Source organism: Trachymyrmex cornetzi, unplaced genomic scaffold (assembly GCF_001594075.2).
Source record: "Trachymyrmex cornetzi isolate Tcor2-1 unplaced genomic scaffold, Tcor1.1 scaffold64, whole genome shotgun sequence".
In the NCBI taxonomy this organism is placed as follows: Eukaryota; Metazoa; Arthropoda; class Insecta; order Hymenoptera; family Formicidae; genus Trachymyrmex; species Trachymyrmex cornetzi.
In genome coordinates this window covers 3,085-14,746 of record NW_017299959.1, presented here as the reverse complement: position 1 = coordinate 14,746, position 11,662 = coordinate 3,085, and the positions used below count along the sequence as shown (strand labels likewise).

Genomic DNA, 11,662 nt, shown 5'->3' with positions numbered 1-11,662 from the left:
GAGAATAAAATAGCATAGCTATAGAACAGTAAAAGATACAAAAGTATACATAATAAATAAATAAATAGTTAAAACCAGCAGAGAGGCGTCCCGTCCAATAGTCAATCAAGTATATATTAAAATTAAAAAATGTATATATAATCAAATAGGTGAATAGCGCTAATATCACAGATATTAATAAATAATAAATTGGACATTGGGACACTCTCTCTGCTAAGTTGAAAAGGGGAGGCCAAGACAAAACACAAAATAATTTACGCGACACTCGCAACGTTCGAGACGCGACGCGCCGCATCCTGCGCTGACCTTTCCTCGGCGAGCCAGCGTCGACGAACCGCTCTTGGCGAGAGAGATTACTAAACTCCACCTCAAGCTCAGTAATGTGCTCCAGTTTCAATGTGTTCAACTGCTTCATCAAACAATCGCCTAATTAATATGAAGCCACTGATGAAAAAGATAACAATCTTCCTAGACGCCAGGAATAAAATGATAAAGAAGGAAGGCAAAGCTACGGTGATGGAAATGTATCGATGGGTAGGCACCCATAGCTTTGCCTTCCTTCTTTATCATTTTATTCCTGGCGTCTTGGAAAATTGCTATTTTTTTCATCTGTCTTCATATTAATTACTTTGGGTCCAAACTCCTTAGTGCCAGCGTCAAGGTAGCGATGCATGCTGATACGATCGTCGGATTCTCCACCTCGGTGCCCTTCAGCAGCTCTTCCTGTACTGCCTCATGCTTCCCAATCTCAATGTACACCAGCATAATCTGTACAGCTAGTTCCTTCGTCTTGGCTTTAAGTGCAGCGATGCATTTGGATATGATACCATTCATCAACTCAATAACTATCATGCCAGCAACCGCGGCATTTTTGACGAAAACCAGGGTTGCTTCTAGCCCCTTCTCTTGCGCAGCCGCGTTATTATCCAGCACAAACTTCTTGATGAAGCCCATGTACTCGTTCCATTCTGGTGACTTCTCATCGTCGATGCACTGGAATATCTTCGCACACTCTTCATATCATGCAAACGTACATGCTATGACTGTGCAATATCATATAAAGAATATTACTTATTTAATTTAACGTTTATTCCACTCTAAGGACATTACATCATTGTGAGAAAAATATCTATATTTAACAAATGTATGTACATTATAATATTACTCCTAAATAAACATTTATTTATGTATTTATAGATTTAAAATTATAGATTGTTAATTACAATTTTATTATAAGTTTATAAAAAGTTAATTATAATAATTAAAACTAATAAAACTGCAACTGCCTGCAAATCTAAATTCTGTCTTTTGTTACTAAATTAGTACTTGTGTTTAAAATCAAATAAATATACAATATACATAAAGTTTGGTGAAAGCAAGATAGAAAGTTTCAGTGCAGTGACAAATAACAGACTTCTAGAATGCAAAAAGTACAAATGCATTTGAATGTGGTAAGTACCTTGTGTGCACAGCGATCCTCCAATTTCATATTGTGTTCTGTTCCATGATTGATTATCCTGGAAGAATGATTCATTTGAAATATCCCTTTTCTCATAATAACATAGTAATATAAAGAATTAAAATATAAAGAATATACTTATACATGTTTCTTTATATCAATAAAGTATTGATAATTCAAAATAAACATGCAAATATACAATCTTGCAATAAATAGATTTGACACACACTTCAGTTATGACGCATAAAAAAATATTGAGTTAAATAATTAGATTTCATAAAGAATCTCAAGTGGCAAACTTAACAAAATCTATAAATAAACTCTTTCCCAAATGAAGCTTACAAAAGTAACATTACATAAAATTGATTCTCTCTCTATTTAATACTTGCGCATTTAATTATTCGCTAGAGAAATAATTATGCATTACAATTGAAGTATCAAATCTATTTATTATAAAATTGTATATTTGCTTTATTTAATTTGTTAATACTACTTTTTAATACTTACTTTGCTGATATAAGAAAGCATGTATAAGTAGATTCTGTATATTAATAATGTGATGTTGCTTTGACGAAAGGGATATTTGAAATGAGTAAGAGATAGTTGAAAGATAAGTACTTCAGGACATCTATCGGTTGGCGAACAAGTATCGTCACTTGGCGAAACAGCCGAGAAAGGAGTTCGAGTCTCGGTGCCGAGTTTCGACACTGCGATCCGATGGACACGTCCCTCGTCGTCATGCTTACCTAGTTGTAGGGTAACGACACCGAAGTCGACGAGTAGAAGACAAAAACGCGCGACGTCCCGACGAACGCGCGTCGAAACGAGTGCGAGATGGTGCGAGAGGCCCAAAACCGAGCGCAGCCGGACGACCGCTTTCACGACTCCTTCACGATTCCTTCACGCGGCTGTCAAGTCCGTTGCGTCAGATTTTTAAATGTACAATGTACATGCCCCTTGTAACTGTAAAAAAAAACACGTAAACAAACAGGTGATGTTTATCATAATGTGTATTTAGAACTATTTAGAACGGCGAAACGATTAATAAACTCCCGGTGATCCGTTCGAATTTCGATGCGACGATAGCTCGATGTCGCGCCGATAGGTGGCGCGAAATGCGTTCGCTATAAGTGCATTTTCATGAGCCACTCAAATTGGCCGTTTCAGCGATAAAAAGGAGCACGGGTATGTGAAGTTAGCACCCCAACTACAGTACTCAGGAGTTCTGATTAGAGTTCCCGTTTCTTTTTGACGAGACAAAGAGTTCTATATAATTTATAACAAGAGTTCCGCTAATAAGTATTTTTAAACAATTTTTTAAAAATGGGGTGCTAACTTTTCATCGAAAATCGAGATCCAATAGTTCTAAGCGGCCCAATAGCTTCATTTCGTGAATACCTAGAGTTCCTGATACATAAAAAAAATTTTTGAAAAATAAAAAAATTGAAAATTTTTGAAAAATCAATTTTTAGATACAATAGTTCTGAATAGAGTTCCTGCTTCCTTTCAACGATACGAAGAGTTCTCTGTACTTTCTAACTCGAGATTCCCTTAATAACAATTTTTAAACAATTTTTAAAAAATGGGGTGCTAACTTTTTATCGAAATTCGAGCTCGAATAGTTCTGAGCAACTTAATAGCTTTATTTTGTGAATACCTAGAGTTCCTAATACATAAAAAACAATTTTAACATACAACAAAATTTATTTTTAAAAATTTAAAAATTTTGAAAAAAATTTTTTTGTACAATAGTTCTGTCACATGTTAATTGTCATTCTGTCTATTTCGAAGAGTTCTAAGCGATTAAAATCAACACAGACCCAAAAATAAAAGAGATATGTACTTAAAACAAAATTTGAAAAATTGGTTACAAAAGCACATATCTCCTTATGTAGCCATCCAATCGCATTTTCACCTAATACTTTTCGTCAGGGCTCGTTGAGAACTGCCCAGAATGCCAGTCAGAACTACTCAGTACTTTCAAAAAATTTTCGGGCTCGTCGAGCCCTGACGAAAAGTATTAGGTGAAAAAGCGATTGGGCTAACGGTTTTCGAGATATTGGAACATTTGAACTCTATCATTGAAAATTTTCTAAGTCCGACGTCGAAAATTTTTTGAGTACTCAGTAGTTCTGATCGGCGTTCTGGGCAATTCTCGACGAGCTCTAACGAAAAGTATCAGGTGAAAAAACGATTGGGCCAACGATTTGCGAGATACGCTATATGGGAAGAGTCATTAAAAATTTTTTGAGAGTACTCAGTAGTTCTGACTGGCATTCTGGGCAGTTCTCGATGAGCCCTGACGAAAAGTATTAGGTGAAAAAGCGATTGGGTCAACGGTTTTCAAGATATTGGAACATTTGAACTCTATCACTGAAAATTTTCTAAGTTCGACGTCGAAAATTTTTTGAGAGTACTCAGTAGTTCTGATCGGCGTTCTGGGCAGTTCTCGACGAGCCCTGACGAAAAGTATTAGGTGAAAATGCGATTGGATGGCTACATAAGGAGATATGTGCTTTTGCAACCAATTTTTCAAATTTTGTTTTAAGTACATATCTCTTTTATTTTTGGGTCTGTGTTGATTTTAATCGCTTAGAACTCTTCGAAATAGACAGAATGACAATTAACATGTGACAGAACTATTGTACAAAAAATTTTTTAAAAATAAATTTTGTTGTATGTTAAAATTGTTTTTTATGTATTAGGAACTCTAGGTATTCACAAAATAAAGCTATTAAGTTGCTCAGAACTATTCGAGCTCGAATTTCGATAAAAAGTTAACACCCCATTTTTTAAAAATTGTTTAAAAATTGTTATTAAGGGAATCTCGAGTTAGAAAGTACAGAGAACTCTTCGTATCGTTGAAAGGAAGCAGGAACTCTATTCAGAACTATTGTATCTAAAAATTGATTTTTCAAAAATTTTCAATTTTTTTATTTTTCAAAATTTTTTTTATGTATCAGGAACTCTAGGTATTCACGAAATGAAGCTATTGGGCCGCTTAGAACTATTGGATCTCGATTTTCGATAAATTGACGAATACCAAACATCAATTTTGATCACTTGACGGTTCGAGCGGCGCGAAAATTTACACCTTTTGCACTAAGCACCTTCGCTTTCTTTCTTTTCAAAATGCCTAGATATATTACTTAGAAAAACCGGGTAGTAAGTTAATTGAGATTCGGAACATTTTTAGCTTGGCTTGAAATGTTCTAGAAACTGTTAGAAACAAAGCCTGACAAAATCGGGAAAGATATCGTGAGAGGAGAGAGGGAAGCGTATAAACGATTTTATGAGCTGCTCTTTCAAAACTTATAGCGTTTTCGGCTCGATCGGGTTTGCACCCACCTGGGTTGGATTAATCTTTCCTATTGGTTGACGTCACCCGCTCTACCAATAGGAGAGCGCAAAACGCCATTAATCCAACCCAGGTTGGTGCAAATCCGGTCGGTCCAAAAACGCTATTAGTGAGACAGATAAGTATGCAGAAGAAAATAATACTAAAGTAATTAATAACACTATTTTATAACTGTACAATTTCTCGTATCTAGTCTATTTCTCCAATTATGTACAAATATATTAATAATTTAGTTTAAGTATTTCTATTATCTGTGAAGGAGATAAGTTCACTGTATGTGCGTATGTATCTAATCAAATACTGCGTAGCTAGGTTAAAAAATAGCATTCTTTTTAAAATACCAAAGAGTGACATTTTCATCAATCGCAGCGACAGTATAACAGCAAAAGTAACTCCACTTTGAAAATCATATAAGAATATTTTGTTATACAGTGACAAAATCATCCCGATCGCTCATCTGCGCTGACAAACTGAACGCCGTATCCGTACTAGTCTCACTATTCAAGCTCTCATTTGCAAACGAAGGTTTTAAATTAACAGAATCATTCATTTCCCTCATCAGTCCCGCCATATCGTCATCGGGATCAATTTCTTGTGCTTCGCCCACCACGTCAATTTCCATCGATTGACTATCGACTATCGATGCTTCTTGCTTTACAGGTTTTTCCTCCTCGAACTGCAGAGACGAATACAGATTACAGAATATTCATAACCAGCTTCAGATAGTTATTGGAGAGTTCTACCATACCTTCATAGGTTCCAGTTTGCACGGCGGCGGCAAATTCATGTGAAATACACAATTGGAATCGAAGATCACCGGCACTGGTTCATGACATTCGATGTCCGCTCGTACAGCCCCACATGCTTTGAATAATACTTGATGTTGGTCCTATGAATAATATCAAACAATGGAACAAGAACTCACAGATCAAGATATGTTAATTACACATCTTTTTTTATGGAAAGTAATATAAATATGTACCTTTAATATATGTTTACGACAATGCTTAGCCGACGGAAGTGTTCTTTCACCACATTTTACACCACCTTCGGTGAATACGCATTTTGATATATTGGGCGGTTTTTGAATAGGCTCGGTTACCTGAAGCATAATTTTTATCATACACACAACTGATGTAAGTGATACACATTAATTTGAATGTTAACGATATAAATAATATTCGAATGCGAACGTGGAATGGCAGACAGTGCACTGGTCTATCATGCCAGAGGTCCCAGGTTCGATTCCAGTAGGAACCAAAATATTTACGTTCGTGTCTTCTCTCGGAAAAGGCCGGCAACCTCCCGAGAGTATCCTTGCCCACAAAAATACCTCTCACCGTTCGGAATCGACATTAAAACTGTGGCTGCGTTCAGCGGACTCAACAGTTTTGCAACCGTTTTATGATTCTTCGCTCAGATTGGACTATTCCTTTAAAACTAAAAGTATAAACCAATCAGTGCGACGAATCATAAAACGGTTGCAAAACTGCTGAGTCTGCTGAACACAGCCTGTAGGTCCCATATGCGCGTCCCATAGGCAATTAAATAATCAGCAATCGCACCACAAGCATATGAGAGAGGTGTAACACATGCCAGAGATCTAACGTTAGAAAAAGAAGATAAATAATATTCATGATATTACCTGTGCACGACGTTCTAATGACTTCCTGTAAAGTATCGCTTCAACACCACTCCGTCTGTGATAACGATTTAAAGCCTTTAGTTTCTCATAAAGCTTTTTCTCTTTTGCAGTTTCTCTTTTTTGACTGTATATGCTACCTATATATTGCACAGAATTTATTTATCAGAAAAGATAACAAAATGTTGAAATTATCTAAAATATACTTACATAATGTTTCTTTTTCTTTCTTCAGAGCGAGTAAATATTTTCGTCTTTTCTCCTTTAGTATATATTGAAGTCTTCTGAATTGATCGATATAAAGAGACTGAAGTCTAATTAGTTTTTCTCTCGCGATGTAAATTACCTCTTCTGCGGTAAAGATACCGGCGTGCCTTAAAAAATTAATACTAATAATTTAGGGAGTAAGTAGTATCTTATTCTTGCGCAGAAAGCAACTACAAGAAAATTCAAGATTAGAAATGCAAAATATTCTCTCTCCATCTAACATTGTACAATTTTTTAAAATTAAAAAAAGGAGAAAATATTTTATTAACGCTTTTACATTTGTTTAAGAAATATTCAATTTAAAATCACACTAACTGTTCAAATTTACCTATTCTATACAAATAAGTTACAATATTAGATATAAATAATAAAAAAAAGGTAATATTTTTTTAAGTATAAAGTTGCACAAGCTGAAGCATGCTAGCAGATTATTCTAAAGCTGTATCACACTAGAGACAGAAATTGAGATTGAGATTGGATTGGAATTTGATCAGTCAATGCAAAGTTCACTAAACTAGGTTTCTTTCTTCTAAGGCTGAGTTGTTTCATCTTTCGATAAACTTCAGCTTACTCTCTTACTCTCTTATACTTTTACTCTTTTACTTTGTTTATTCATTACATAAATTATCATGTAATTTATCGAAAGATGGAACAACTGGCCCTTATTGATTAAATTTCTATCCAATCCAACTCAATCTCGATCTTTAGTCTAATACAGATATTATGTAATAGCGTAATTCTTAAAACAATTAACATACATATCCATATACCAAAACACACACACACACATGCACGCACACACACGCACACACACACACACAGTAGAGTTTTATAGAGCACACTTACTTCAGGGGATCCTCTTGTGGACTGTGTAAACTTTCATTATCACTATCATCAAGATGAACTCCTCTCAAGGTGTCAGTGACGACTGTAGGTTCAACATCACTTTCTGACGAACTGGCGTAATCTAAGATGTCACTTCCACTTGCATTTACTCTGTAAGCATCAACTTCGGCTGAAAACAATAACTTGATATTCTTATTTGCAAAAACTTTTGTCAACATGCAAATTTACAAATGAACAAGCAAAAATTTACAAATTCCAAATGTAATATTAAATATTTACACAGTAGAAATGCCTTTTTAATAACAAAAGTGAAGATAATTTAAATAAAATATTTATTAAAATCAAGATAATGTAATTAAGCATTGCAAATAAAATTATATAAGAATTTGATATTAGAATTCTCTATTAGAATGCTTACTGAAAGGATCTAAAGCTTTCACTTTTCGTTTCTCCTCTTCTGTATCTTCAGCAGTAGAATCAACTGGCTTGACATAATGGCTTAAATTAAGCAGCAGCATCTCAGGTGTTTCTGGCAAAGAACGTCGTGATGTTGATTTGATCCGGGCAATTTGTGCTTTTCTAGAGTGTTCGCTACAGTATCTACAAGAGATAGATTATAACTATTAATTTCTCTAAAAAGAATGGTTTCATAATTTTATCAGATACAAAAAGGAAGTATATTTACGAGACATCTCTTCTATCCAATTTTGGGGCTGGATTCTGACACTTTCTTCCATTAGTATTGTATACAAATGCACATTGTTTGTAAGGCGCACTGGTATCCTCGAGAATATGCTTGGCACAATATGAATATCCTTCTAGACTAGATTGTGTACATTCATAGGACGCATAAAGACAACTTTGAGCCAGCTTGGAACGTTTTGTAATTATTGTTGCAGTTGGTACAGGCATTGTAGGCTTTGGTATCCGAAACATGCCTTGTTTCTAAAAGATAAATTCATGGAGTCAATTTGGTATAAAATCTTTAAAAATAGGTATGAGAGTATCAATTCTCAATTTGGCTTCAAGTAAGGCGTTTCTAGGAAAATACGGTTATACTTTAACGAACAAAATGTGTATGAGTTATAATATTTATAGTTTCTATACTTTGCAATACCTTGTATTATATTAAGAGTCTGTTTTTGCTTTCTCCTACTCCTAATTAATCCTGGACAATAGATAGAAGCAAAATCGAATTTATCAGAACAACCTTTGGATAACGTCGGCTTTCGTGGACTTTCGTTCTAATGACAAAAGACGTTTGCTTTGCTTTGCTCCGTTTCGACCTTCGACTCTTATGTCCTTTATTTTGTTCTATCGGTTGGATTTGCACATTGCAGCAATTGCAGTTGATTGCAGTATCGAGGAAACGCAGAGAGGTAAGCCCATGACACATACAAGAACGTAAAGGCCCGTCTACAATACACGGAGTAAGAAGTAAGAGTAAGAAATTGACCAATCACAGTCGAGTATTCTTCTCACATTCGACTGTGATTGGTCAATTTCTTACTCTTACTTCTTACTCCGTGTATTGTAGACGAGGCCTAAGGCCCTTAGGGCCATTCCACACAACTTGCAGAGCCACATAACCATATGCATAAAGAAAATTATCTAATCACATTTCTGTCATAAAGCCAAGCGTAAACTACGATTGGATGATTTTCTTTATGCATATGTTTATGCGGCTATGCAAGTTTGTGTGGAATGGCCCTTAACGGCTTTATGTTATGCTTATGCTCTGTTATGCATTTTATGTGTGAGAGCCCTAAGGCGTAACGCATAACGTAATGGTTACTGCACACTGGACGCGATGAGCGATGAGCGACGAACGATATCCAATGAGAGCTTTGCTTTGCGTCGTCACGTGAGAAAAAGCAGAGTTTTTATTGGATATCGCTCGTCGCTCATCGCTCATCGCGTCCAGTGTGCAGTAGCCATAAAGACTTCTGACATTCTGACTTGCGGCTTATTGTAGGAGGCCTATTCCAATCGAGTATTCTCCTTATATTTGATTGTGATTGGTTGGTTTCCTACGACTTAAGACTCCACGACTGTCTATGACTTCTACATAGAGGACCCTTATGCTGGATTCACACTGCAACCGATTTTTGTCGTACGACGCTCTTCAACCAATCAGAAAACAGAATTCCGATGATACGAAACACAATCCATCGGAATCCTGTTTTCTGATTGGTTGCAGAGCGTCGTACGACGCAAGTCGGATGCAGTGTAAATCCAGCATTAAAGTCATATGAAGGCCATTCTACATTGGTCGTATCGTAGCGTCGGAAGTGTCGTAAGCATCATACGACTTTAAAATTGAAGCATCGGATTGGATGAAGTAACAAGCTTGTGATTTGCGACATCTACGATACGACCAATGTAGAATGGCCTAAAGAAGTAAGACCCTACGCACAATAGAAGGAATAAGGAATTAAGAATAAAGAATAAACAATTTCAACCTATTAGAAACCGTATACTCCGATGTATCCAATTTCTGATAGGGTAAAATCATTTATGCCCATTTCCACCAATATAGATTAACTTTAATCTCGGTTCAACTTACTCTTCGTCTTTTTCTAATCTTTAGAACTAGAAAAAGACAAAGAGTAAGTTGAACCGAGATTAAAGTTGATCTGCGTTGATGGAAACGGACCTTAATCTTTATTCCTAATGCTGGATTCACCCTGCATCCGATTTGCGTCGTACGACACTCTGCAACCAATCAGAAAACAGGATTCCAATGATACGAAGCAAAATCCATCGGAATCCTGTTTTCTGATTTTTTGCAGAGAATTGTTCGACGCAAATCGGATGCAGGGTGACTCCAGCATAATTCCTTATTACTTCAATTGTGCGCAGAGTCTAATACTGAATTCACTTTGGATCCGACGTGCTCCGTACTAGAGTCCTAGATTTATCAGAGAGGCGCAACCGCCTTAAGTCAGTATGACAAAGGTGCTAATGCTGGATTCACACTGTATCCGATTTTCGTCGTACGACGCTCTGCAACCAATCAGAAAACAGGATTCCGATGGATTTGCTTCATATCATCGGAATTCCGTTTTCTGATTGGTTGAAGAGCGTCGTACGACGAAAATCGGATACAGTGTGAATCCAGCATATGGAGAGTACTAAACATGGCCGACATGCTATGAAACTGCCTTTAAACTATGTCAAACAAGATAAGACGTATAGGATAATGTGAGATATACATTCTATCTCACATTATCCTAAACGTCTTATCTTGTTTGACATAGTTTATAAGATAAAATGAAATAGAAATATGTCATTAGTACTATAAATGGCTGCCAAGTCACGTAATTGGTTAGATTGCAGCAGTAAATCTGAATGCATATCACCGGGGGATCGATTCTGTATCTTGAAACGAGGTAAAAATTACAAAAGTGAGTGAATTTATTAGAATACTGATAATTTCATTGGTCAACACCTAGTAAATTTGCTCACTTTAGTAATTTTCACCTTGATTGAAGATACAGAATCGACCCCCGGTTGCGCCTCTCTGATAAATCTAGGATTCTACGCCGTACGACATTCTGCAACCAATCAGAAAGCAGGGTATCAATCATGAAACTTTTTTCCTAGGATGAAAAAAGTGAAAAGGGAAAAATTTCTCCATTAACTTCAATGGTTAAAATTTTCACCTTTCACTTTCCATCTTAGGGATAAAGTTTCATGATTGATACTAGAATTTAATTTTTGGTCTGTTTTCTGTTCCTGCACTAGATTGCACTAGAAATCTCTTTCTCGCTTTTGACAAATATCAAATAGGTACCTATTTCACTTTAAAAGCCGCAGCACACTTCTGTATGACACATAACGCATAGCGCATAAGCAAATCAATTAATCAGAATCTTTCTTTTTTTCCCATTCCATGGAAAAGAAGAATTTCGATTGGTTGATTCCATTATGGACTATGAATTAGGGCCTGCGCACAATAGAGGAACAAGAATTAGATATTAAGATTTCAATCTATCAGAAATCGTGTATTCCGATGTAATCAGTTTCTGATAGGTTGAAATCTTAATATCTAATTCCTGTTCCTCTATTGTGCGCAGGCCCTTAGTTT

The 11,662-nt window shown here is 36.0% G+C and overlaps 1 protein-coding gene across 4 annotated transcripts; it reads right to left on the bottom strand.

The window, feature by feature from the left end:
• Positions 1–5,002: 5,002 nt before the first annotated feature.
• dgt1 (KAT8 regulatory NSL complex subunit dim gamma-tubulin 1) lies at positions 5,003–8,964 on the bottom strand. Of its 4 annotated transcripts, XM_018516437.1 has the most exons (10): positions 8,906–8,949; positions 8,680–8,740; positions 8,258–8,517; positions 7,991–8,172; positions 7,573–7,741; positions 6,670–6,848; positions 6,463–6,599; positions 5,800–5,919; positions 5,566–5,706; positions 5,003–5,493 (listed from the first exon to the last, which is right to left on the bottom strand). In XM_018516437.1, exons 3-10 carry the CDS (start codon positions 8,506–8,508, stop codon positions 5,242–5,244), a joined length of 1,431 nt encoding a protein of 476 aa, XP_018371939.1. In that variant the 5' UTR covers positions 8,509–8,517; positions 8,680–8,740; positions 8,906–8,949; the 3' UTR covers positions 5,003–5,241. The 4 variants fall into 4 exon arrangements, with proteins under 4 accessions (XP_018371939.1, XP_018371938.1, XP_018371937.1 ...); XM_018516436.1 differs by having other exon boundaries at positions 8,680–8,964; XM_018516435.1 differs by having other exon boundaries at positions 8,690–8,964.
• Between the last annotated feature and the right edge of the window lie 2,698 nt (positions 8,965–11,662).

Coding starts and splice junctions, on each gene's coding strand:
- dgt1 (XM_018516436.1), bottom strand. CDS start 8,508: ATGTTTCGGATACCAAAGCCTACAATGCCTGTACCAACTGCAACAATA. Junction 6,600..6,669: donor GAAAGAAAAAGAAACATTAT/GTAAGTATATTT, acceptor TGCAATATATAG/GTAGCATATACAGTCAAAAA. Junction 5,707..5,799: donor GTCGTAAACATATATTAAAG/GTACATATTTAT, acceptor TATTATTCATAG/GACCAACATCAAGTATTATT.